We start from the raw sequence: 27,516 nt of genomic DNA on the forward strand, positions 1-27,516 counted from the left end.
ATTGATTAATAATAAAATAAAAGTGATATAAACTAAGCTGATGATTGCACGTGTATTTGCATTCACAGATTCACTCACTTACAGTCGATCAGCCTCCAAATGAACATACAGTCATATGATCCACAGTCTCCAATTTATTAGTTTTGGTGTCACGTATTATAAATTTAGTTTGTGTTGTATTTACAGTACCTATGCCTTGTTGATGAGAGATGTCAACAGAGAGTGACCAGACTGGTCTGAACAGACAAAGTCTACAGTAACTCAGATAACCGCTCTGTACAACTGAAGGTTCTCTAAATAATTGTTAAAAATTTAATGTGAACTCAAACCTCAATAATTTACAGTTGCTGTAACCGATTTCGACGCCACAAACGTGACCTCAAAATAAATGGCTGTCTCCAAACAGATTCCAAACACTCCCCTTGGTGCCCAAACATGTAGCCCCAACCCACCCACCTGTTGGTTGAGAGTGGCAAAGAGCCTATCTGAGATTCCTGATTGGCTAAGATTTGCGTTCTGTGGTCATATTTTTCTCTGGTCAGTTTTCTGTCCGGTGGTAGAGACAACAACAAATGCCTACACCAGCTTTAAATATGGAATTGTGAAAAGCATGGATCATGCAGGATGTAATAATGTTTGTTAAGTGGTATTATTTCCTTGGAAATCTTCACTGAATGTTTCTGTATGGCCATATCTATTGCACATAAATCTTGTTTCAATAATAAACAATTATAAACACTAAGCTGTGCCTTTATTTAATTAACCTTGAGGTACACAGATATGTATGCTTATTATAAAAGTTTTTAAACATTTGCTTGGGTTTAGTACTATAATTTACCTTGCTATATTAAGCTTAACGTATACATTTTATGTGAATGCTTAGTGTCTGTGTACATTCGAACACTCAGCATGTCAAGGCAAAAACGGCCCTGCTCAACACGCTCAGAGCGAGATTTGAACCGGTACCAGCCAGCATGGGTCAGTCACTTGTGCGCCTCTTGAGACCAGTGGAGTGCCAGGGGAGTGAGGTTTACACATACCGCACAGCTATTTTTTTTTTTTTTTTACGGCACAGCTATCACATACCAGCTGCCTCCCATTACACTCACTCCTAAATCTCACTCCCATCCGGGTCCCAGCACCACTGTCTGCTCGACACGCTCCGAGCAGGATTCGAACCGGAATCAGCTGACATGGGAGGCTTGTGTGCTAACGAGGAGGCTAAAGGCTACAGCCTCTAGCGTCAGTTGCTAGTGCACCTCTTGAAGTCAGGAGAGTGAGGTTTATACATATTGCATAGCTATCTATTATCTGGCTCCCATTACATGGGCCTTGAGTATACTTCAGTTGTCCGCCTTGTTGATCGGTCCGCACACAGTATACGTGACACAAATTTCGTCATCAGCACAGTCAGCACGTGGCCAAGATTTCCTTGACATGCGGACAGTCCTTGTATGAGTGCATCATCTGCGCATGTGCCTGCTGTTGACTGTACTAAAGAAGTATCACAAAACAGCTGTAGTGATGATGTGTCAAATTCATTTGTATTTGCACAAGGTCAAAAGAGTATACTTTGAAAGGCAACGCGGTCGACCGGGCGAGGTCTGATCAGGAAAGCAGAAACATTGTATATACATTTTTTCTTTCTTATAAAAGTATAATTTTGGGGGGTTTTTGCACGGACAACAAAAGTATACTTTGGCTTTTAGGAAATTCGGGCCGCACCCATTCAGTGCAAGAGCTCAACGCTGATAACTATACATTTACTACAGTGTCATACAGTGTGACAATACTTCATCTAAAATTCTTTAAAAATATTCTGCAATGTTTGTTTAATTATTATACATGCAGCTTTTATTACCTCATATCCATGTAGAGACTTCATGGAACATTTATATAATTTAATACTTTATAAAACTTAAAAAGAGAGAAAAAAGTTGCCACACTGCAGGACTAATTAAATGAATTGTAAAAAGCTCATAACAAATTATGAAATATTTGAGAAATGGTGACTAGTCAGAGCACTCATATAAATTTTACCTAAAATCTTGATTTCCAGGTTATTAGTCAACTTTGTAGGCCTACTATTTTATTTATTTTATATAAATTCTTTTTAACCTAATTGACATTTATGAGCTTCCAAAATCAAAATTTTCCTTATCATCAAGCACTACTGTATCCTGTGTTGTGCATTTGACAAATAAAACTTTGAAGGCGGGAACCTAAACAGAAGGAAAAATAACCGGTGCGCTGTTACTTTAAGAGACCCCGGAAGTGGATGTAAATTGCAATATTGTATACAAGGGTTATTTTGGTGCGCGTTTGTCCCGTGCGTAGTGACACCATTCCACTTATCTACACCCCTGCGAGCTTTACTAAAGTCTTATCAACTCCGGGCTGTCTGCAAAACGCTTCAGGGGCTCAGGGTATGTGAATTTAGAAACATTTCTCCATGCAACTCTATCGCAGGTTACAGTAGCATGGAAGAGATCCTCAAAAAGACAGTGGTCCCATTGCCCACCTATGAGATGAGAGACAAATCTCCACCACCACCTGAATCTAACAGTATGGAGTTTATACACTTTTACAAGAGTCTCGAAAAAGAGCAGAGGCTAAAGTTTTTGGAAAAGCTGGCGCACGATTTCGGGGTGGATCACAGAGGGGTTACAGATCTGGCTGGGAAACTTCTGCACACTCAGGTGCGAGATGTGGCCACCATCCTGCAGGTGGAGGACAGGTTACGGTACAGTTTGGCACCCCGGTACAGACAGCTGCTGACGCACATCAGCAAGGTTCATGGCGGGGTGAAGTTTCTGGTGGACCTTCGGGCAAATCTTATTGACTTTGCGTCCTCCAAAATTTGTGACAGCCCACACATGAGGGTAAATATGGATAATTTAATTGTTCGATGGTCTGGTGGTGTCAAGTGTAATGGTTGTGGCTTTTCTAAGACTGTCTGTCACTTTGGCTTTGACTGTGTGATAAGATCTTGTGACGTGTCCAGTGCCCTTTCCCCTACTTTATATTCTGGTCTCTGGTTTCACAGCGCTGGTAGTGTTTGGGGCCAGATGAACTTTGTCCCACATTGGTAAACATCACAGGTTCCATTTGTAACACAGTTTGTTATGCTTTGGTGTCAGACATTCTTTAAATAAATTTGAGCTGTCATGTCATTTGTATTTAAGTCATGGCATCATGGAAACATGTTTAATATGCACAGGTGATAAAGCCTGCAGTGCCTAACATTTAGTTTCTTTAACACCTCCAGGTTTTACTAGATTTAAATAAGTAACCCTTCAATCTAACAAATGATATACAACATATCAGCCACAACATAAACACCTACCTAATATTGTGTAGGTCCAGACGGGCTGCTTTAGTATTTCTGTAACTGCTGATCTCCTGGGATTTTCACGCACAACAGTCTCTAGAATTTACTCAGAATGGTACCAAAAACAAAAACATCCAGTGAGAGGCAGTTCTGTGGACGGAAATGCCTTGTTGATGAGAGAGAGGTCAACAGAGAATGGCCAGACTGGTCTGAACTGACAAAGTCTACAATAACTCAGATAACTGCTCTGTACAACTGTGGTGAGAAGAATATCAGCTCAGAATGTTATTCTGAGATGCGGGTTGATGCTGTTTTGGTGGCACGAGTGGGACCTACACAATATGTTGTGGCTGATCGTATATATTTAGTAATCAAGATGTCGAATTAAATTTAAATTTATATTATTAGATTTGTATCATACCTGTTTTTTTTTTGTTTGTTTTGAGATTTGCACATTAAGAAAATGTATGACCATTCATTAAAATGCAGCTCTGCAACATTAAATGGAGAGCATCAGTGTATAACAATTTTCAGGTCATACAAAGCCTGAACTAGAGGTTGACTGACTGTAATTAGCCTCTAACAATAACTAAGGTGGTGGAAAAGGCAGTTAAGTGTCCAAAATGAATGAAATCCCAGAAACAGGTTATTGTTAAACCAAAATCCCAATAATGACCAAAAAATAAATAAATAAATAAAATGAAAAAATGTTGCTTAATTTGGACTTTTAACTGTAAACAAGCTCAGAACACACAAAGGAGTCTTATTTTGAAATGATAAGACTACCAGCGTCACTGGATTTGCGACACGGGACAACCCACTGGTTTTAAAGTTAGCGATAGCAGTATCATTTGTTCACGCAACTTTCGAATTGTAAAAAGAAATGGCTGTGTACAAAACCACGCTGTGGTCAATAAACGAGGTGCAGCCATCCTCTCGTTAGTGACGAGCGAAACAAAACGTCTTTCAGGAAGTGTCTCACTATTGGCTGCACACGGCTACCACCGGACCTATCAACAATGTAGGGAAAAGTAAAAAAAAAAACGTAAAGGTGACTACAGAACCATTAAAGAAAAGTGGAAGTGGTCTGACCAAATGGATGCTATCTAGACCGGCGAGCAATGGGAGGGAGAGTGCCCTGGACTCCGCAACAGCTGGAGTCCATGATGGAGGATGGTACGTTAACTCTATACTCTGCTTGAAAACTTTTTGTTGACCAGCTACTGAAAAGCTTGCTTCTAAAACACTTGTGTAAAATCACCATGCAACAACTGCTTTATGCAGCACAATTAGCTAGTAGCTATCAGCTAGCGGTCATGTTATTGTTTATTGTTTTTTTTGTTTAAGATGATGTCACGGCAGTAGAGACGGCGCAACTATGTTGATCAGCCTATAATTCCACCCACGTTGAGGCGGCACTAAACCGCAGTGGAAAAGAAAGCTCAGAAAAGTAAAGTGAGTAGAGTCGAGTCGAACCGTAACGTGCAGTGGAAAAGTGTCATAAGTCCTTGTGGTGGCATGGTGACTCGCCTCAATCTGGGTGGCAGAGGACAATTCTCAGTTGCCTCCAAGTCTGAGACCATCAATCTGCGCATCTTATCACATGGCTTGTTTAGTGCGTTACCGCAGATACATAGCGCATGTGGAGGCTTCGCACTATTCTCTGCGGCATCCAAGCACAACTCGCCACATGCTCCACCAAGAGCGAACCACATTATAGCGATCACGAGGAGGTTAACCCAACGTGACTCTACCCTCCCTATTAACCGGGCCAATTTGGTTGCTTAGGAGACCTGGCTGGAGTCACTCAGCACGCCCTGGATTCGAACTTGCGACTCCAGTGGTGGTAGTCGGCATCTTTACTCACTGAGCTACCCAGGCACCTGAGGGACATCGTATTAAAAACACAAGATATGTAATAAATATTTATCTTCAGACATATTTTTTTAAAGCCATGATGTAAAAACAGCTAAACTCTTTAGCATTGAGCCCTGGCCATTTCAGAATTCAAACATTGTTTTTTGTTTTCAAGCCATTCATACTTTTTAATGCCCACTTTGGGGCATTGTTTTTGGGTCAACAATTTTCCATCCCAAGAACAAATCTTGGTCAGGCTGACACAATTTCTCCTTGAAGTTTTGCCTGTATATCTATTTATCCCATGATGGCAACAACCTTTTCACTTTCTCTTGCTGAAAATCATGCCCGGAACATGAAGCTTGTGCACTATACAGGAGGGATTTCTGCATGTTGTCATTTATTTGACACTGTTGGCTTTTCTCCAAACTGTGCTTCATTTGTGCCTCTAACTCTTTCAGAGAGGCTAAATCTGTGAAGTGCTGAAGAGATTCAGGGCAGTTTCTGCCTTTTTAGCCATATAGCTGTGTAGTTCTGCAAGTTCTGTAGCTACAGCACTTTTTGTATGCTAATTTTGGCATGACAGTCCAATCTTAGTACCTGGGTTGTGCCATGTTTTTTTCCATTTTGTAACAAATACTCCTAAGGAATTTTGAAGCCCTGCTGATCTTTTCATAGCCTTCTCCAGGTTTTTTTTTAACAGTGTATATAGTAAGGTTCCACAGGCAGCAGTTTGGTCTTCATAACAGCAGGACTAATTTGCTGTTTTTGATATGAGAACTCACAAAGAGACATTTTTGTGCCATCTATCAATTATCAGTTGGATGGATTAAAAATAAACACCAGTGTAACATGATTATAAAATACATGAAGTTAATACATATCTATTAGGTAATTTTAAAATTTTATCTCTAAACACATGAAGACACTGGAATGAAGGTCTGTCTTGAATAAAGTACTAGTGTCTTACATAATGCTTACTGCGCATACTGCCTATACTCTCCTTTAAAAATAGTATGTATGTGGAACAGAATGTTTGAAATGTCTAGCTCTAAATAATCCAATAATGATTCAGTAAAGAGATGGTGGTATGGATATTCCATGCTTAAAAAAAGGTGCATAAATTACTGCTGGAGTAATAAGTGTAGCATGGTATTATGCTGTTTTGAACATAAAATCCTATTTAAATATGCTTTCATTTGACTTGGTTGGACAGCAGAGTGAGAAAATAATCCATGAATCCTGAATAGTTTCGCAAAAGTAGCATAGATGTCAAGCTGATATGGCATTAAGCAATTAATTGGTCATGTGATCAATGTGTATTTCACATTGGCACAGATCCCTGGGGTGGCTTTTTATTATTTGCTTCCTCCATGATCGTATGGTATTATAGCACATCCAAAAGGAATGCTTCAGAAAGATCGCTTGGCACACCTCCAGTCCACTCTGCCCCATCAGTTAAGGTTAGGTGTCCTCTATATCATTGAGTTTGTGACAGTGGTTGAAATAGCAGCAGACTCTTTTTAAGGTTTTATCATAGTTCCCCTAGAAGCCACCTGTGTAGTAGTTAAAATGTTCAGATTGTGGTCAATTATATTATAATTTTAATTATTAATTTTAAAGAAAATACAAAATAAATATGAAAGTCTTTTCATAAGAAAATGTAATTTGGATTTGTTTCCCAATTCTGGATTTGGCCAGACAATATTAGAGCTGCACAATTAATCTAATACAGTATATAATTTAAATTACAATTACTACTGAAAGAACGAACTAATAGGATCCCGACAATACAATTATCAGGATCCTAAAGAAACGTCAGTTCAATTCTCTGGCAAGGGATATCTCTAGATATATAATAGATAAGCATACAAAAACAGAGGGCAAAGTCCGCATTGTATTGGACAGTAAGCCAACTCCTTGCAATGGTTTCCACAGAGCAATTTAGGATGAATGCACTGGCCAACCCCTGCAATATTAAAGTGATTAAAAGTTAGGTGCCTTGTCGGTAGGTCAAAATTACATTTCCTCAGTCCATTAGTTGTGATATTTACATAAGAGCTTTATACTGAAAAAAATGTCAGGTTCAAAACAAGTTAAAGCTACACTATGGAGCTTTGTTATTATTCAAAACTATCCAAACCATGTCCAAATACACTACTAAAAAACCTATACACAGCTGTCAGGACAGAATTCACAGGAACATTCATCTTTCACCCGTGCGTGTCACGTCATATCATACACCGAGAAAATAAGCTCCGGTTAGTGCAATGCGTGCATGTAATGATCTTGTAGAGATGAGATTAGAGATGATGGATCTACACGCAGGCTTTTTAATGAAGACGATGAAGGTTATGCGAAACAATGTGGAGTAATGCAAAGAACCAAAAAACATATCAACCACAATCACAGGAATATACTAGGCAACATAAGAACTGACCATGAGTGAGAGAAACTAGAGGGTATATACAAACTGATAATTGATGAGGGGACAGGGAACAGATGGCTGTGATGAGGGCAGTGCAACATGGGAAATGTAGTATGGGGCAAACTAATAACAGAAGACAATAACCATATCAAAATAAGAGTCTTTATAAACAGAAAGGTGACTAACTGTGACAGAACACAGAATCTTAGAATGCCAAAAGTCCAATTTCAGGTTCCATTGAAGCAAAGTCAATGACACATCCTTGACATTTTTGCTGCTTTTGTGCAATTAAGTTTTGCACTTTCTTACCGCAGAGCAAATTTTCTGCCCATTTAAGTTTCAGCATGGCAAAGTTTTTTCTGGACATTTCATGTAGGATTAATCATTTGTGATCTCTGTATTTTCCTTGATACTCGTTGTGAGTTAGATATATTCTCCTCACAGTGCGGCGCTTTTGAAAGTTATGGCCTGGGGTGCAGTGCCACATATCAAAGTTGGTTTCCACGTACGTGTGTTTGGCCTCTGAGTAAATTCAACCGTGTAAGCGAATTTAAAACTATGTTCAGCAAAGAATTATAAATGCTTTCGGCTGCCCGGAATGTTAAGATAAAACATTTAACAAATGCTTAGAAATAATTTCCCAGTCCAGAGAGGACTTGATGAGTTTAAATTTAAGTGGAACTGTGACTGCTGAGGTGGCCACGGGCTGTGGATTGCACTCTGGGTAAAGCTGAGATTGACAGAAAGGCAAAATGCTGTAGACTACATCTCCACCTCAGTCCCTGATGGCATGCTTTTCTTGAACAACAATCCTGTTCACAGGTTACACTACAATTCCAACTTTGTTTAGTTGATGTTGCCGCAATTGAGCTGTGGAAACTTTAGTCTTTTATAGCCAGACCCTTAAATAAATGGCATGTCCGTATTGCAGCTTTTTCTTGCCAAGAACTGCCAACTTAGACTGGGAGAGACAGTATGACTGGTATATAAAGTAACCAACTGCTCTTGTTTGTTTTTACACGCCATTAAGGGATGGGTTATCTGACAAATTATACAACAATAATAGACGGGTGTGGATTATTTTGTATTTTGTTTTAATAATGGTGCAGCAGTCTCCACAAACAATTGAACAAAAATACTGAAAAAAGTGGGAAATGATGGAGTATGATTTTATGCTCATCCAAATCAGGGTTAGGCATTTTGTAGTTGGGCAATCTTAACCCACAAAAAATGTGGTATTGATTACTCGTAAATAAAAATGTCAGTAAAAAAATTCAAATATGACACTCATGTGATTTTTATGCATTTATTATTCACACATTGGCACAAAATCACCACATTGTGTGCTCTTCTCTCGTCGAACACCTCGACAACACACATCCACAGCTGGACTCAATTGTAACTGCGAGATCTGGTGAGAGATCCAGAGGGAAAGTACACTGCTATTTGCGCTGTTCGAGTAGTGTTTTTAATACTCGAGTAGCTGGTGTAGTGTATTATATATATAATTTAGAGATGTGGACGGGATCAGTTAAAATGCCCACATTCTCACAACATATTATGTAGGGTATTACATATATAATTTAGAGATGTGAATGGGATCAGTTATGTAGGGTATTTTGCACGCATTCTACCACCATTATATGTAAGGATATTTGGTATGCTAACTTTAGAAGGGAATTTAGGGTGTTGAAATATTTGAGCTATGAACTAAATTAAACTGTCCTTATTGTACCTTATTAGGTAATGAAATGTATGACAGAATTAGTCGCGTTCGACAACCATTATAAATTAGATAAATGACAAATAACTAGATTATTTGTCTTAATAGATTCTCCACCATTGAAAATTGTAATGCGACGTCTAGTTGTATCAGCTCACAATTTCTACTGTAAGTAATTAGCTTTAATAAGTGAATTACGATTAATTCACTTATTTGAGTGATATTATTCTCATGGCTTAATGAAAATAATATCACATGTATTTAGGTACAGCTTTGAAGTGAAATCAGAAATAGGGATGAGATTATTTATCAAAATATACCACAGTCACGTCGTCTTTGAACACAGAACAACTTTATTACTATTCTAAACATAAATTTAATCTAACACATATATACATAAGACAGGTTGGTGAAAAGTGAATTGGTGGAGAATGTGAAATAAAATGACCAGTACAGTGAAAATGAACTTTATGGAGTCTGTTGACGAAACCTTAAGAACCGTTTATCCTTCTTTGAGTCTATCAAATTACCCAAATTATTTAATTAATACACCAGCACTTTGAGCACAATATTGGAGATGTACTTGCGTGTCTTTATGGTGTTTCCTTGCATTCTTTGTGTTGCTTGGTTCTTGGCCAAAAGCTCGTTCCATCGATGTTTTGATCTTCTGTATGATCGAATTTATTGTCTGTATGAATGAGGATTTTAGCTGTGAAGTGAGGCCTTCTCATGGGTTTGTGAACCGTAGAGAGTGATGAGCTTTCTCGGGACTTTGAGTCACGAGCTCCCTTGGACATCACATGGCATGGACCTGGTTCCGACGAGATCCGGAGGAGTCAGAGTGAAGTCTGAGCAGTCAGGAGAGCCCGGACGAGAGACGAAGACAGAAGAGCAGAGAAGGAAGAGAGCGTGTTCTTCCTGTTTGGAAATAATTGAACTGAAATTGTCCGCATCCCCAAAGGTGTCCTGCGCCAATCAGAAGTGACTTTTCAGAGTCACATGGTCAACTGGGCTGTCTTTTCCGACAGTTGAGTTATGGTCCTTTGTTTCAGAATCTTAATAAACCTCCCGCTCAAAACCAGTGCATATTCATTGTCATCAGCTTTCTCTGCATATGCCAGCGAACGCTTACATACTAAACATGACATTTTTTTCATGGATGTTATACATGTATGTAACAAAACATGAAAATCCCTGGTTACAAAATAATACTGTTTAATTAGTTGGTTATACAACATGGACGAAACATTACACACATTTTTAAAGCGGTATATCAGGCTATACTCATTAGTTTGTCAGTTATACAAGTTACCAGAGTTCCAAGCGATTTCAGAATTACCTAGCAAGACTAGGTCTTGTATAAATCGTGGATTTAAATGCATTTTGTACATTATAGAGGGCTATATCTGTAAAGTATTGTGACTGTGTAAAATGTTCTTGGATTAAGATGAAATGCCTTGGTATTTGAGTCGTGCAAATCTGATGGTCTTTTGGAAGCTTTTCAAAGAGAAGTCTGCTTTTACTCTGTGTGAAAGATCAGGAGGTCAGGCTGCGGAGGGGCCTTTCTGACTAATGAGGATGCCTGTGCCATTTGATTTATGACTGTGAAGAATTAAAAGATTTCAAAGGTTGAAAATCCTGGATTCAAGTCATATTGTTTCAATTCTTCTGCATGTATAACACTACACTGATGCAGAATGAGTACTCTATTACTCGTGCACATCCTTAATCCAAATGTAAGTAGTACAGGCTATTTTACTGACATAACTTGGAATACATTAGAGAATACACAATTCTGGTCTGGACTAGTCCTGGATATCTAGTTTACTTGCTACTATGTGCCTCGAACAAAACCCTGAATATCCTTGACCAATTTTATTTTATAATCTTGAAAATTTGGCCAATGGCTAATCCAGAGATTATTTCATCCTCAAATGTGGTCATTGTTTCCACCAAATATCTTTGTTTGCCAACAATTTTTTCCAGGCGGATTGCCGAATTCATCAAAAAACCCTGTCTGCCCTTACAACCAGAAGTAAAGTCAGTCAATCAGATCCCTGATAGCACACGTACATCACCCTGGCATCTATTAGATGTGTGTGTTTACAACTGGAAGATATATTTGTTACATTGTTTACTCATCTGCAATATGTCAATAGGCATGTCTCAGATGTCAATGAGACATTAATCAAATGTCCTTGGGACATTTATGGTTTAGAATGTTTGCAAATCTAATAATTTTAAGACATTTAGCAGATGTTCATTTGATTTTGAAGCTTTCTAGATGAAAAGTTCTAAAACAGACATATCGGAGATGTACGTGTGCTACCTGGGATCAGAGCTTGCCAGATCGAGAAAATACTTTCCAGTTTTGTGTTTAGTATACATTCTGAGGCACCCAATATGCCATCTGAGTGCATATATGCGATATATATGCATGTATTGCAGTATGTGCTGATGCAATACAATAAGGTTTTAATGCATCACCAATAGATGAAAAGCATGCACAGATGGCTGTTGTGGCGGTTTGATTGACAGGCAAACAATTATTTTAAGCACGTGCATCTCTAGGACAGGCTAGCATGGGCACAGGTAGAATTTTTATAAAGCAGCTTTGTGTGAGTACGCCAGCAACTATATACCCCTATTTGTATGCACGTTGTATTGCTCATCACCATTATGAAATAAATCTGACCCTCCAGGGAGGTTTCAGTACCATATCTCATATGGAGAGAAACAGCGCTTTGATGAAATGGAACTATGTTTACCACATAAATCTTTCACCATCCTCGTATGTATGCTAACACTGATCCTGTCGCTCTAATCAGAGCACCACCAGTGCAAATAAACAGATGCTATGATCTACAGAGGGATGCAAGACTTCTCTAAATGTGTTGTGTGCTCTATAGAAGAAATGGCAGAAGCTGCGAGTTGGTAAATTTGGTTCACAGGGTTTGTGAAAGTGCCTGTATTAATTCTCTCGATGGAAGTTACACACTTTGTAATTGGGCACCATTACGAGCACAGCTGTACTGAGAATGTTTCTCGAAATTGTTGTGTATTGCACATAAATTATAATAAATATGCCATGTTGTGCACTTTTATAGCATTTTATTTTTTACCCTGAAGTTTCTTACATCAAAAACAGTCATTTTCCAGCCTCAGTCTGACAATTAGCATTAAACAGTTTTTTTGTAAATTACATTTTTATTATTGGCTAACCTATTTGAATGCTCTCAATACTGTGGCTATTACCCACTTTTGCTGCTAAGTGTCCATAAATGGTGTTGTTGGCTAGGGAGGGAGATTTGCATTGTAAATGTAAGTGTGCACCTGAGTACAATGAAGTACATAGTATACAGAAGTCTGCTACAAACTGATGGGCTGGTTTTGGTCAGTTTTTCATGTATAACTTTGTTTGTGTCAGGTTCGGGTTTGTGATGAGAAAATGACATATTCCATTAAAATTAAAACATTAAATATTTATTTTTAGCACATTCATATTCATATTTCATTATCCCATGCTTCTTTGTTTGTTGGTGTATACGTGTCAGGATCTGAACAGCACTTTGAAGAGTCTTCTATCAGAATGGTTCTCAGTTGGATTGCTCCGGCTGGAGAGGATCACGTGGCAGTCACCATGCGAGGTCCTTCAGAAGATCAGCCAGTAAGAGCTCTCTCACACGAATACATAATTCATCATCCCAGTAGAGCAGTTTTTCACTGTCTGATCCCCTCAGGTATGAGGCAGTGCACCCTGTTCGGAACTGGACGGACATCAAACGCAGAGTCGGGCCTTACAGGAGATGCTACACTTTCATCCACGCCTCCATGCCTGGAGAACCACTGGTGGTGCTGCATGTTGCACTCATTGAGGACATAGCAAACAATATCCACGTAAATGCTGATTTAAGCTAAATTTGTATTATTCTTTAAAGGAAAGATAGTAGCCACAAAGGATGGGTTTAAAGCAATAATTACAGTTACAGTGATTTTAGCATGAGAAATTGGTATTTTTAGTGGATAACCTTCTTAAATGGATAGTTCACCCAAAAATGAATCTGAATGACTTTCTATCTTCCGTGGAACACAAAAGGAGATGTTAGGCAGATGGACAGATGGGACAGACTGTTGATACCTGAGGTGAAATTCAGGTGCACAAAGCATCAACATCATGCATAAAGTGCACAGAAACACAGCACTATACACACACTTAGTGCAATCAGATGAGATCAGGAGAGAGTGTGACAGATCAAAGAGTCCAGTAGTGTTACATACACAGTGTATGCATTATTGGGTCCATGAATAGAAGAAAGTGTCCTTGTGGAATGTCACAGCAGTTGCTAGGAGTAAAGAATAGGCATGCGCATGAGGAGGAGACCGTATTAATGATAGCAGGCAGGTTGAATCCCCAAAAGGCCCTTAAAACACCATGGTAAAGTGAGACTGGGAATATCCTACAAAACAGCACACTGTAACAAGAATGTTAAGAATTGTTCATTAAGGAGTCATATTCAGCGACTGCGCCACTGCCTTTAGTAAATACAGGGTGGATCTGTTCATTTACTGTGATTCTCTTATTTTCTCAGAGCATTGTGAGAGAGTTTGCCAGTTTGGATGCCAATGAAGATGTGAACAAGATCAATGCAGCCATCTTCTATTCCATATCGTCCACTCAGTCTGGACTACAGGGGGTGGATCTTGGCAATTACCTCATAAAGAGGGTCGTCTGTGAGCTGCAGGTGGGCACACCCAAAATTATGAAAATGTAACAATTATAGGTCTTTATGAAATATGATTTATTTTTTCTGTTTTATTTTCTCTGAATTTCAGGTTTTAAATGTTTAATTGCATTTTATTAAAAAAACTGTCTAATCAAATGATTTAATCTAGTGTCTATACTGATCCTCATGGCACAATCCAAAACCCCAAAAACTTTTTGAGAGTTTTTATTTGTATTTTGTATAATTATAATTATTTATTATAATTTTTTTGTCAAATACAGTGCCTGCACATCAGAGCATTACAGTATTATTGAAAGCAGTGATGAAAGTCTTGCTTAAGTTATAATTAAATATAATGTAGTTATTATTGATATATTATTATTATCATTAATATTATTACTACTACTACTACTACTACTACATTGAATATAAAATGTTACTATACAGAAGTAATATATTTTTTCAATTTCATGCATCTAGTTAAATGGAGCTTATATTTTGGCATTTTGGCAGAAAACCTTATGTCACACAGGGCACATGATGTTAATGATGCGGTTGGTGTATATGCAGTGGCTTGGCTTCTCATATTAACATACTTTTGAAAGCTCATGCAGACCATAAAGGCCATTTGTTTAATTAATTCTCAGCCTGTAAAGAGAACAATGGAAAGGAGGAGGTGAGAACTGGCTTGACAATATAAATAATAGTTTAATGAAGAAATAAACCAAAAGACACAAACAAACATGACGGTCAGCTGACTGTAAATGATCTCTCTCTCGTTGCACCACCTTCCACAGTCGGCCTTTATCCCTCTTGGAGGCTTTATTAGCCTGATAAGGGACCGGGTGTGTATAATCACATCCCAGCCCCGCCCTCCACCCTGTCACATTCTTCCCTCGTTCTCTCAGGCTGGGGAGCCCCTGGCATGACGTACACCCCCCCCCCTCTTTCTCTCTTTCGTCTGCTGGCAGGTCACCCCCCATCTTCCTGGATGAGGGAGGGGACAAGGGGAGGGAAACAGATTAAAAAATTTAGGGGGGGGTACTACTTGTAACAGTGTAGTACCCCCCCAAAAAAACACTGTCAAATTTAAAAGAGAGGGAAAAGGCCAACATGGAGTGGCAGTGAGAGACAGAGAGAGGAGAGAGAGATGAAATGGATTACATTCGCGCCTCCCCGGGCAGATCGGAGGCAGTCCTCAAGCACCTTGGAATGACCTGCTGCGTTCTTGGGGAACAGAAGGGGTCTCCCGCTCCAGGCAGTCGGCAGCGAGCCCCTCCAAATATAAATTGAAATGGCATACTGAGTTTAAAGTTACAAAGTACCTTGTTTACATTCTATAGACAATAGAAAAAATAATGCCTTTAATCTCTTTGCCACTGTGATGAGGACGAGGGCAGAGGCACCAGTTCGTGAAAGAGGGAAAGACACACGGCCACTGTGTGTGTGTCTGTGTTTACATTGATTTAAGTTGATTTATGTCATTCAAAGTTTAGTTGACTAATCAGCCGGTTCCTGCCTCCTCCTTGCCCATCCTTACCCGTTACATTGGTGCCGAAACCTGGGAAGGAGGAGGGATGCGCTTTTATGTAGTCCTCACCGTGGCCATCTGCCAGGGGACAGAGGAGTCACTGCCGGCCGCCGGGATTCAGAGGAACCACTGCCATCCACCAGGAAGGGGAGAAGCCATTCAGTCCACTAGGGGTCGGAGGACCTGCTGCCTTCATGTACATCTGCAATGTACATCAGAACATATTTCTGTCTCGAAAGGAGAAAAGAAGGGAAAAAAAGTGGGAAAACTAATAACATTTCTGCTGTCATCCACAATAACATAGAGAGGTAGTGACATATAGCATGTCACAGAGCTCTCACCTCTTCACTAGATGAAGGCAGAACTGAATTGGGGGGTGGTAGGGGACAAGAGGCTCTCAGGTTTATAGATTTAGATAAGTTTTACTTCTGCTAGAATGTTGGTGAAACAAAGTGCTGGCTAGCTGTTTGTATAATGGAGGTTAACCCTGGTAAAGAGCTCTCAGTTGAGGGCTCTCCAAATGCTGATTTACCCAGATGAGAGATTTAAGGCTTCATTGAGTGGAAGTGGGTATGAGGTGGGAATGGATAGCTGATGGATTTTATTCATGCAAATTGTGCAAGTTGATACTAAATTAATAGTAATGCTTATTTTATTAAACATCTATAAAAAATAACAATAACTGTAGTAACTATGGTTACAAAAGTACATTTTGGTGAAAAGTTTGAAGCATCTTGTAGTAAATCTGAAGAAATTCCTAATGACTCAGAAAGCCGAATCCTCCAGTGGGCCGTATAAAATGTACAAAATGTGTACACTTGATTCATTACACTAGAAACATTTACACTAGAAACTTTTGTTGAAATCTACTTATTCCAACGATTCATATCTGAGATTCAAATCAAAATCTGCAACTGCAGTCATTATAAATATATTTTTTTAAATCCTCCAGTCTTCATAAATTACTGTGATTGATCTATCTTGACCTGCATATAGAAAAGAAACCGAAAACATGGATATGTTTGAGTAATAAAGTTGGTCTATGCAGTCTTTAATACCTGTGAGAGCTGGTGATCATCCTAGTGCAGACAGAAAAGTGAAGGTGACTCGCAATGCCACGGGGGACAATCTGTGTGATGGATGGAATATAGAGGAGAGAAAGAGAGAGTTGGAGAAAGGTCACTCTGTGATTTAGAAGAAGAGGAGGGGGGTTTGGTTGTCTTTCAGCACAATTCTCTTGGGACTCCTTTGCACTCACTTTCTTTCTTCCATTCACTCTGTTCTCATTTTTACTTTTCATTTAAAGCTCTCCATAGCTTTAAACCTGCTGACCAATGTTTTACAGTAAATTGACTTGATGAATGAAAAGTGACCCTTGGACATGCTTATCTTCCTTCACTTCTGCCTGTCTGAAAGAGTAATGCATGGCAAAGAGAATGAATGAGAGAGAGAGGGAAGTGTGATGGACTTTAAATGTTGAAGACTTGAAATCTCTTGTCCACTGAGGCCAGCCTGACACATTTGGTTTGTTCAGTGCCTCCTCCTTGTTGAATGTGAAGAGAAGAGGGAGAAAATGAGCGTGTCCATGTCTTTGTTGGGGGAGAGAAAGAGGCACACTGGAGTTGTTGAACATGGATTTTAAATTGGTACAAATGTAGTGTGTGGGACATGGAATAAAGAGAGAAAAGAGAGAAAGTGTGTGTATGTGTAATTCTAAGGGTTATTTTATATAAATGTGGTTTATGTGGACATTTGTTGTGTCCCCATTATTGAAATTGCTTAAAAAAACATACTAAAAATACTAAAGTTTTTTTGTGAGGGTTAGGTTTAGGGATAGAGTTAGTGGACAGAATCTATAGTTCGTACAGTATCATTATGTTTATGGAGAGTCCTCATAAGGATAGCTGCACCAATGTGTGTCGTGCGTGCGCACACATATGATAAAGATATTTACATACAAAACCACAGCCCAGGCTTTCCAATTCAGCTGCAGCATTTCCTAAATGGGCCATTCTAATGTCCTGTTACTTTCAAGAAATATTCACATTTTTAGACTAATATTCTATTTTTGATGACTAAATTATAGCGCTGATGAATTGGACACAAATGAAATACCATTGAGGGGATAAGTTATGTTACATGTGAGTAAAGGCAAAAACTTTTACCAAGTTGTTGGTGATCGTTGGAACGCTCTCGGGAGGCTATTTCCAGTCATTACAGTGAGCTCCTATCTACTAGAATGGGGAAAGTCCGTAATTTCATAAATGGTTTCTTAAGATTAAGATCAAAGAATATATTTCAAATCATCAGTAAAATCTGACAACACTGTACTCATACATTATTTTTCCTTACCTCAGATATCGCTAAAAAAAAAACATTTTCCCAGCTTTTATAGCTATTCCGCATGCTCGTTCTCAAGTTGATTGTCAGGCGATGTCTGTATCTAAAGGCGGGACTTTCTTTCTACATCCATTGATCATTTAAATTTCTCCCATTCCTTTTAATAGAAGTGTCCTGTCTCTGGTAAATAGTCTGTAGTAAAGGTGACTAAATTCACTTGAGTTTTGACGTTTGAACACTCTTCACAATCTTCAAAGTCATGGAAATTGTTGTAATAAATATACATTTTTTTCTAAAGAATTTCTAAAGTTGTGATATGTTAGTGATGCTCTGATCAGGATTTTTACAGTGATACCAATTAATAATCTAATAAACAAACATATAGATTTTTTTTAAATGAAAGCTTTTTTTTTTTAATTAATAGTCCTTAAAAACAAGTAGGCTTACACAAAATAGTATCTATATTAGGATATATAGGCCTAAAGGGAATGGGGCTTGGTGTCAAACTTGATAACCCATAGGTGTAATTATACTTAATGTGACAGTTTTCTTTTTTTATTCATTGTCACTATTTCATTTATTAGTATTCATTATTTATATATTATTTACCAAGGCATTATATTATCTAAATTTTGTATATTCCATTTTGTTTCATTTTTTTATTTTTTATATAATAACGTTCCCTGTAGGATTGCCAACTTTCCATATTAGCCAGGACATACTGTATTTTGGCCGGAATTGAAGGAATGTTCTGGGTTCAATACAAGTTAAGCTGAATCGATAGCATTTCTGGCATTATGTTGAGGGATGCATCAGCACCACATGTCATGAGCACAGCCCGCTAGGCTGCACACATCTGGGTTACAGTGAGACACTTATAATGGAAGTGAATGAGGCCAATTTGTAAACATTTAAATGCTCACTATTTCAAAATTATAGCCAGAAGACATAAATAATATGTTAACATGCTTTTAGTGTGATAGCATCACTTAGTAACCTTTTCTGTGTAAAATGATGGCCAATTTCACAACTTTGTTAACATGACGATGTATTGTCAGCCAACCCCATAAATAACTATATAAATGTTGATTGAAACAACTTTACAGCTCAAATAACACATGAGTTTTAACTAAAGAATTAATTTGTGCTTTTAAAAATTATAAACTTAAACCCCTTGTACAAGTGCCCATTGAAACATGTTTATTTTGTTTATTATTTCTTGTGGTAATCAACATTATGCCACAAATGCTGTCAATTGAGCTTAACTTGTAATGAACCCAGAATATTCCTTTAAGATGTCCTGTATGAAACCCCTGTTGTCCAGTATTTAAGCTGTGGTATCCTACAACCATTTCACAGGACATTACAAGTGTTGAAATTATCGCATACTTTCCCTTTGCTGTGTGAAACACATTCACTCAAGCTTTTCATATTCACCCATATTTGTCACATTAAATCGTCCTGAACTGCTAATGTTTTTTGTCACACAACATTCGGTCAATGTTCCTCTCACACCCGTAAAGATATGATAGTGATGCTAAAGTCTTTGAAGAGGCTTTGTGTCTTTTGTGTTTTATGTGATTGGCCATTGATCACCGATTGTTTATAGGAAGTGAATTTTGGCCGATACCGATCCGTTGCCAACCTATCGGATAATCCCTTAAAATATATATATATATATATATATATATATATATATATATATAGGGTTAACTGTCTATGTTTACCTTTCTGTGCAGAGTGAGTTTCCCCATATGGCCCAGTTCTCCAGCCTGTCTCCTATCCCCGGCTTCTCCGTATGGCTTCAGGGAGCTCTGGCCCTGTACAAGAAGGAGGGCTGTGCCATAGAGCTCCTCTCTGAGGAGGAGTGGAGGGATGTGGAGGAAGTGACAGGAGCCACCCCCGGGACCCCAGCTCTGGACGCACTCCGAAGGCTCATCAGCACCAGTGAGTGGATTCGATCCAGTCGTCTGGTCTGCACTCTTGAGCCCATCCTCATGCGATTCTGTGCCTGGTACCTGTACGGAGAGAAGCGACGGGGCTATGCACTAAACCCTGTAGCCAACTTCCACCTTCAGAATGGCGCCACCATGTGGAGACTTAACTGGCAAGCGGACACCAGCCCAAGAGGTATTGCCAACTCCTGTGGCATTATGGTTAATTACAGGTACTTCCTGCAAGAGACAAGTGCTAACAGTGCTGCCTACCTGCAGAACAAAGTTGTCAAAGCTTCGGAGCAGGTGATAGGCCTGGTGTCGCAATTTCAAAAGAACAGCAAACTCTGAGAACTTTAGACTTGAAATCCACTGCTATCATTTTTGACAGCTCTGAAGTGAACGGAGACGACAAAGTGAATCCAGGTTAAAGTGGGCTAATGCAGGAGCACAGAATCAGCCTTATACAAATGCCTTGGGCTCTACGACTGAGACCAGTATATCAATACACTGTTATACACAAATGAACAGTTCTATTCTGCCTTTCTAAAAAATAGTACTTGCAAAGTTCAATGTTGATCTGATTTATTTTCATTATTCAGCTTGCCACTTTGGGAATTTCATACAGAGATTTTGTGGTAAAATGTAACCTGGACTTATTTTTGGTGATATTCACCCCCATAGAGTAGCAGCAGCACTTCAGCATGCCTCAGTTTGATTAGCTGGTTTTGATGTGGACTTGAATCACACTTTGAAAGACTGGAGGTAATGAAGCGAGGAGAATCTATCAGACCCTGTCATGTCTTTGCCTTCTCAGCGTGTGTATATAAGAGTGCATGTCTGAGAGTGAGTGAGTGAGTGGAAACTGCTGTAATAAATGTTTTGATTCCTTCATTAGTGTGATCTGATTCGCTGTAAAACAGTTATCTGTCAGTTCACACATGTCTGAGAAAATATGTCTGTGTGCATACATTTTTAGAATGTGCCAGCCAAAGATAATTTTATTTTATATTTATTGGGGTGACTTTTTGAATTAAAATTTGAATTAACTTCCAAAATGGATTCCATCTTTTTGTTTCTATTTTAACATCTCCAGGGTCCCTAGTCACAGAAAACCTAGAAATTTTAGGTAATTAAAAAATGTTTGTCTGCCAGGCCTGGAAAACTCATGGAAATTAGTAAAATCTCAAAAGTCACTCTACATTTCTTTAGTCACTGTAATTAGTTCTAGACTAGATATGCTCTGCTGTAAAATATTTTATTTGTTAAATATTGCTTGTGCGAGTATAACTTGCCAAAATGAAGTCTAATTTGTGAGCAAATTGAGTCGGTTCTTATCAGAACTGGTTTACAAATGTGTCTGAATGATTAGCAAATTGGTCTAAAATGTAATTATTTTTAAATTAGATATTAGATATATTACATCATATTATATTATTTTTGCAATGGTTTCAGCCTGATTTCATGAAAATTACATGACTGTGGTGACATTTTTGCAATTAATATAACTTGGTTTATTATACCCAGTGTTGGGAGTATCTGATTACAAAGTAATTAGCTACTGTAATCTGTAATGTTACTTTTTTACTTTACCTTTATTGGCAAAAAGTCAACTACAGGTATTACTTGTATTATCCACCTTTACGGTCCGGCTACAATAGACATCCAGAAATGCAGCGCAATTAATTACATAAACGATAGCATTATTGTGTACAGGTGTGTGTGCATGTGCTGAAAATTCAAATTTTGAGAGGCCTGGGTAGCTCAGTGGTAAAGACTCTGGCTACCACCCCTAGAGTTCGCTAGTTTGAATCCCAGGGCATGCTGAGTGACTCCAGCCAGGTCTCTTAAGCAACCAAATTGGCCCAGTTGCTAGGGAGGGTAGAGTCACATGGGGTAACCACCTCGTGATAGCTATAATGTGGTTTGTTCTGTGTGGGGCGCATGGTGAGTTGAGTGTGGATGGCGTGAAGCCTCCACACACGCTATGTCTCCGTGGCAGCGCGCTCAACAAGACACGTGATAAGATGTGTGGGTTGACGGTCTCAGACATGGAGGCAGCTGGGATTTGTCCTCTGCCACCTGGATTGAGGCGAATCACAATGCAACCACGAGGGCTTAAAAAGAACATTAGTAATTGGGCATTCCAAATTGGGAGAAAAAAAAAATTGAGAGTTTGTTCATTTCTATTAAGCATTGGTCTTTGTGAATGCTTCACGTGTTTTTATTTGGCATTATTACTGAGTATAAAAAGGAACTGTCTGTGAGATGTGACCATATTTTCAACTGTTTTCATGCTGTGATGCTAAATTGATAAATTCTACAGTGAACCTATAATTATTAGATGAAACATTTATGAAAGTCTCATTGCCTGTGTCCCGTAATACACGAGCATCCTGCTGTCTGGGCCTCCCCTGTATCTGCAGTAAGTATATCATCTTGGTACAACAAACTCTTCAGGTTCTGACAATACTCACTATATGCTTTAAAATAAAACATAATAATGTACAGTTCTCAAAAAATGTCCAACTTTATTGCTGTGAAGGCGCTTATAGTCTACACAGCTTTTCAGGTTAGTCTGCTCAGGTTCTTCGCATCGATGGACTCAACAAAATTACTGAAATGTAAATATAGGCTGTAAACCAAGGACATAACCACATATTCAGGATTGGGGGGACCATTTGTAATTATTTAATAATCAACCATGGAAAACCCCCATATCAGTAGACCACTTTTATGACTATTGGGTTGGACAGGTCCCCCTCAATGTCTATGGTGGTTACAGCCCTACTGAAAACAAATAAACAGATTAGAGTCTGTGAGTAAAACAGTATGTCTGTTGCATTCTATTAATTTCTTTATGTAAGAGACATATAGCAAACTTTGCACTAACTATCAGTTTCACAGAAGGATATAGCTGCAGGCATTGCTCCAAAAAGGGGCAGGAGCTCCAAACTGCCATTAAAGATACAGGGAGCCCCTTACCTAACACTTTCCCTAACCTTAACCGTGAGTGGCAGTGACGCCCCCTTTCGGAGTTGGCGAAACCTACTTTTGGGGTAACTTCTGATGGATTCCACTCCATTTGGAGGTCTCTGGCCTGCAGATTGGGGCTCACTAACTGATCTTTTACTATTCTAATTTTAACTTTTTAGAACAAGTGTGATGAAACATAATTTCGTGGGCTTGTGAGGAGTTGTGTTTGACAGCAATCTAGATTTTGTTAGAACAATAATGTTGATGGAACAGAATATTTAACATGGTTGCATAAAATACTCAATCATTAATTGGTCCCTTTAAATCACTACTACTGTCTCTTTGACTGATTTTGTGTGTAAGCATATGTATTTTTGTGTGTGAACGGCCAACATTAATTAGGTATATATTATGTATATAAATTACTTCGGATTATAAATCTTATATTCCGTAAAATACGGTAAGCATTTATGAACTGATAATCTGCCATTTCGCTCATGATTTATTAGAAAGTGAATAAAAGTCATTGTTGTTGATTTTTATGTATCTTATGTAGTGATCACAAATGACTGGAAAGGTCATGTAAATTAATTGGTCAAAAAGTAAGGGAGCCTTGCATCTGTACTGCTTACTAAAATTTTGGCCCAAGCGGTTTGATATATTTTGGGCAATGGAGAGTGTTCGCTATCATGCTGGGCCAGATCCTTGTAGGTTTGCCCAGATCTGTTTCATGGCATTTTTATTGGCAGAGTTTAAAAAGATTTAGCACTCTTCAGCAAGCACTTATTTCTCTATGACTCCCGCGCCTCTAGTGTCTGGTAACAGACTGCGATGCCTAAGTAGGCTTCCTATCCTTTTTTTTTTTTTTTCACTCTATTGTTGTGTGAAATTTCTCAGTGTAAGTTGACTGTGAAATTGCATTTTTACTCTCTGAGGAGCAACACATCTTCTACCCTCCTCACAGTGCCCGAGAAACTAATGAAGTGAGAAATAAAGTTAAAATAAATTGATTATAAATTTACGATATTCACTTAGAGCATGGTGTGGAAACAGAACAAAACACACAATGTTTAAAGGATGCCCTTGAGAAACTTCTACCATAGTGAGAAAGGAAGTGAGGAAAAACCCTGTGGTCACAGGCCCAAGGCTGGACCGCCATAAATTGCAACATCAAGGGTTTTACTATGAGGCAATGAGGTTACCATGGCAACTGCTGGGGCACTTGAACTATGGTTTAAACACAGTTCATTTGTCCTCTCCAGATTAGTTTTGCCCGAATCTGAGGCTTATTCAGTAGAAAATATCTCAGTCCGTTTTGTATTATTCATTGGTTTTAGGATATTTAAAATGAGGCTTAGTTCAGTAAAGTGTAAAAAGTCTTGATATTATTTGCCATTCAGAAAAGGACTATTATGTACAGGTAAAATGAATGCATTGTTGTTTGGCACAGAATGGTAGCACACAAGAATTCATTTAGAGATCATGGCCTAATAAATTTGTTTACTGTGCTGGTACCACTACTTGTTGAGAGAGATGCACTTTAAGTACTTATGAGTTGACTCTCAGAGATTAATAGCAGTTGCTCATCAAAGATACATTTGTATTGGATCTTTACAAACAAGTCTGAGACACATTCAGATCATGCAGCTGTGTGTCAAATACAAACTCACTGAGTTGATGAATAGCAGAATTGTATTCACATAAGCTGTTGAAAACAGGACCATCAGCAAAAGTCTCTATAAAAATACTCTATGAAATCACAGATTAATGTAGCAATATAGCGATTAATGTGCCATCAATAAGAATTATAGTAGAAGTTGTATTAGGAAGCCCACTTCACAGCCACAAATCTTTAAATTCAACAGATCATATGAACAAAGAAGTAGAATTGGTAAGACTTTATGACCCTAATCTCTAAGTTATTAACAAACTCATAATGTCAGCAAAACACAGCCTTTGCAACCTGTTTCACTTCCGTGATATGACAAATTTCAGAGTAAAACATGATTTTGAAAAAAATGTAGGGTGGGACCTGATGATTCCAGCCGAAAAGGAAAGTCTATTCAGAGGTGGCGCAACTTGCACAAAAAGACCAGGATGGTGTGCTATGAAAATAAATGGTTTTGATTTCTTATTGACTTTAAAGGAATAGTTCACCCAAAAATGAAAATTCTCTCATCATTTACTCACCCTCATGCCATCACAGATGTATGAATTTTTTCTTCCTGCAGAACACAAACAAATAATTTAGAAGAATATCTCAACTCTTTAGGTCCATACAATGCAAGTGAAGAGTGACCAGACCTTTCAAGCTCCAAAAATCACATAAACGTAGCATAAAGTATTCCATATGACTCTAGTGGTTTAATAAATTGGGTGAGAAACTTTGAAGTTCTTTTTTTAACTATAAATCTCCACTTTCACTTTCAGAATGTGAAAGTAAAGGTGGAGATTTACACTATAAAAATATTTAAATATTGATCAGTTTCTCACCCACACCTATCATATCACTGATGAAGGCATGTATTTAATCACTGGCTTCTAGAGGATTACTTTTATGCTGCCTTTATGTGATTTTTGGAGCTTCAAAATTCTGGTCACCATTCACTTGCATTGTAGGAATCTACAGAGATGTTCTTCTAAAAATCTTTGTGTTAAGCAGAAGAAAGTAAGTCATGCACATCTGGGATGGCATGAGGGTGAGAAAACAATGAGAGAATTTTCATTTTTGTGTGAACTATCCCTTCAACAGATCACAAGTTCATATACAATTAAATTGTCAATATACTGTATATGAAAATGGCAACACTTTACAATAAGGTTGTATTTGTTATCATTAGTAAACCTAATAGTTAAAAACGTACAATGACTAATACACTTTTACTAATTTATTAATATGTGTTAATATTCATTTTCATGTGACCTAACACATTATTTACATTAAAAGTTACATACATTAACATTAGTTAATGCATTATGAACTAACAATTAACAGTAGTATTTTGATAAATTAACCTATTCCAAGATTAATAAACACTATAAATTATTGTTTATTGTAAGTTCCTGATACTTAGCAGCAACTAATGTAAAAGAATAGAAACTTATTGTAAAATGTTGCCATGAAAATATATGAATCAAAGTTTCATGACATATTTAATCTATTCAGCATGTTCATTTACATTATTAATGGATTTTAAAGACACCTAATCATTAATCTTACCATTTTAAAAATGTCTTACTAAAACATTGCATCACTTAATCTACTGAATTAATACATTATTTGTATTACACTTTATATATAGCTAACCAATATTTGCATATGTTCAGGAGGAGTATGGGTAAGTTACAAATAGATTATAATAAACCACTACAATTACTAATTATTTCTCTAAAATTGTAATCAAATGAATTTATTAAGTACTTCAATGGAAAATGAATTACATACATCACAAAAGTATACTTTACTTTTAAGTTACATTCTAAAGCAATTTTCCACTTGACAAATAAAATAATGTCTCTTTCTTTCTTGTTCATAGTTACACATATCATACACTCAGCACCTCACATTTCTCCTTCACAATGACTCGTTACAGGGCCATTATTTATGTATTCTACATAAAAAATATATATTAGAAATCAGCATAATCCTATATGGTACTTTAAAGTAATTCAATTAATTGAAAGTCAGTAAATGTAATCTGATTACAAGAATTTAAAATGTAATGAATTACACTACTTTGTTTTTTTTTTTAAAAGTAATTACAGGAATTAATTACTTTGAAATTGGATTTCACCCAACACTTGTGCTCCCGCAGCTAAGTCTGGTTCCTTTTAACATCTTATATAGAGTTTTTTCCTTGCCACAGTCGCCTTTGGCTTGCTCTCTTGTGGCTTAAAGTCAAGGACATTACAGTATAATTTTCTGTAAAGCTACTTTGAAATGATGTGTATTCTTTAAAGCTCTATACAAATAAAAAATGACTTGACTTCAATTAAAGTTATTACAACCTCTTACCAGATCAATGACAAAAAATAAAAACACTTCAAAGAGCACCTTAGTGATCTACCTGAACCAAAAAAGCAATACTGGTTCAAAACGAGAGGCCCTTCCGACCTGAAAGAGCATCACACAGCGAAAAGGAAGATACAGCACAACATGTAAATCAGCACACCCCCAGCTGCTGGCCAACCACACATAACCATTTTAGGGCCCATTTTTTTAATCGCATTTCCAGGCCTGATGGATTAGAAGGCACTTTAAACCCTTTCTACTGGCTCTGATCTCACCATAACTGTTAACTCAAGCACATGCTGAACAATGTTCTATTGCCTTATCGCACATTTTCCAACAGCACATTAATCATATTACTCTCTGATTGCCATTCTTATAGGTTCCACACCCCGGAAATATGGGAATTCTCATTTTCACATATTGATGTGCTACCTGAGGTGTTTTTGGAAACCATTTTTAATTGAGATACAGTGGTTTATATTGTAAGCACTGGAAGCATGCTGGACACTCATAAAAATGCATGTAAAACAATGAATATGAGAATGGTTTGAAATGAGCAAATAAGCAGTATAACAGTTCACTGAATTCATACAATATTTCATTGAGGCTGAGGATTTCACCAAAAAGGTTACTTTGGAAGACAGTCTACTCTGAAAAAGA

At 37.9% G+C, this 27,516-nt stretch overlaps 1 protein-coding gene across 1 annotated transcript; it reads left to right on the forward strand.

Annotated features, from left to right (window-relative positions):
* Nucleotides 1-974: 974 nt before the first annotated feature.
* LOC127661485 (malonyl-CoA decarboxylase, mitochondrial-like) lies at nt 975-21,037 on the forward strand. The gene is made up of 6 exons (XM_052152221.1): nt 975-978; nt 2,215-2,882; nt 12,894-13,006; nt 13,080-13,236; nt 13,929-14,081; nt 19,674-21,037. The coding sequence occupies exons 1-6, from the start codon at nt 975-977 to the stop codon at nt 20,217-20,219; spliced, it is 1,641 nt and encodes a 546-aa protein (XP_052008181.1). The 3' UTR covers nt 20,220-21,037.
* The last annotated feature ends 6,479 nt before the right edge of the window (nt 21,038-27,516 follow it).

This window comes from Xyrauchen texanus, chromosome 21 (assembly GCF_025860055.1).
Source record: "Xyrauchen texanus isolate HMW12.3.18 chromosome 21, RBS_HiC_50CHRs, whole genome shotgun sequence".
NCBI classification, from domain to species: domain Eukaryota; kingdom Metazoa; phylum Chordata; class Actinopteri; order Cypriniformes; family Catostomidae; genus Xyrauchen; species Xyrauchen texanus.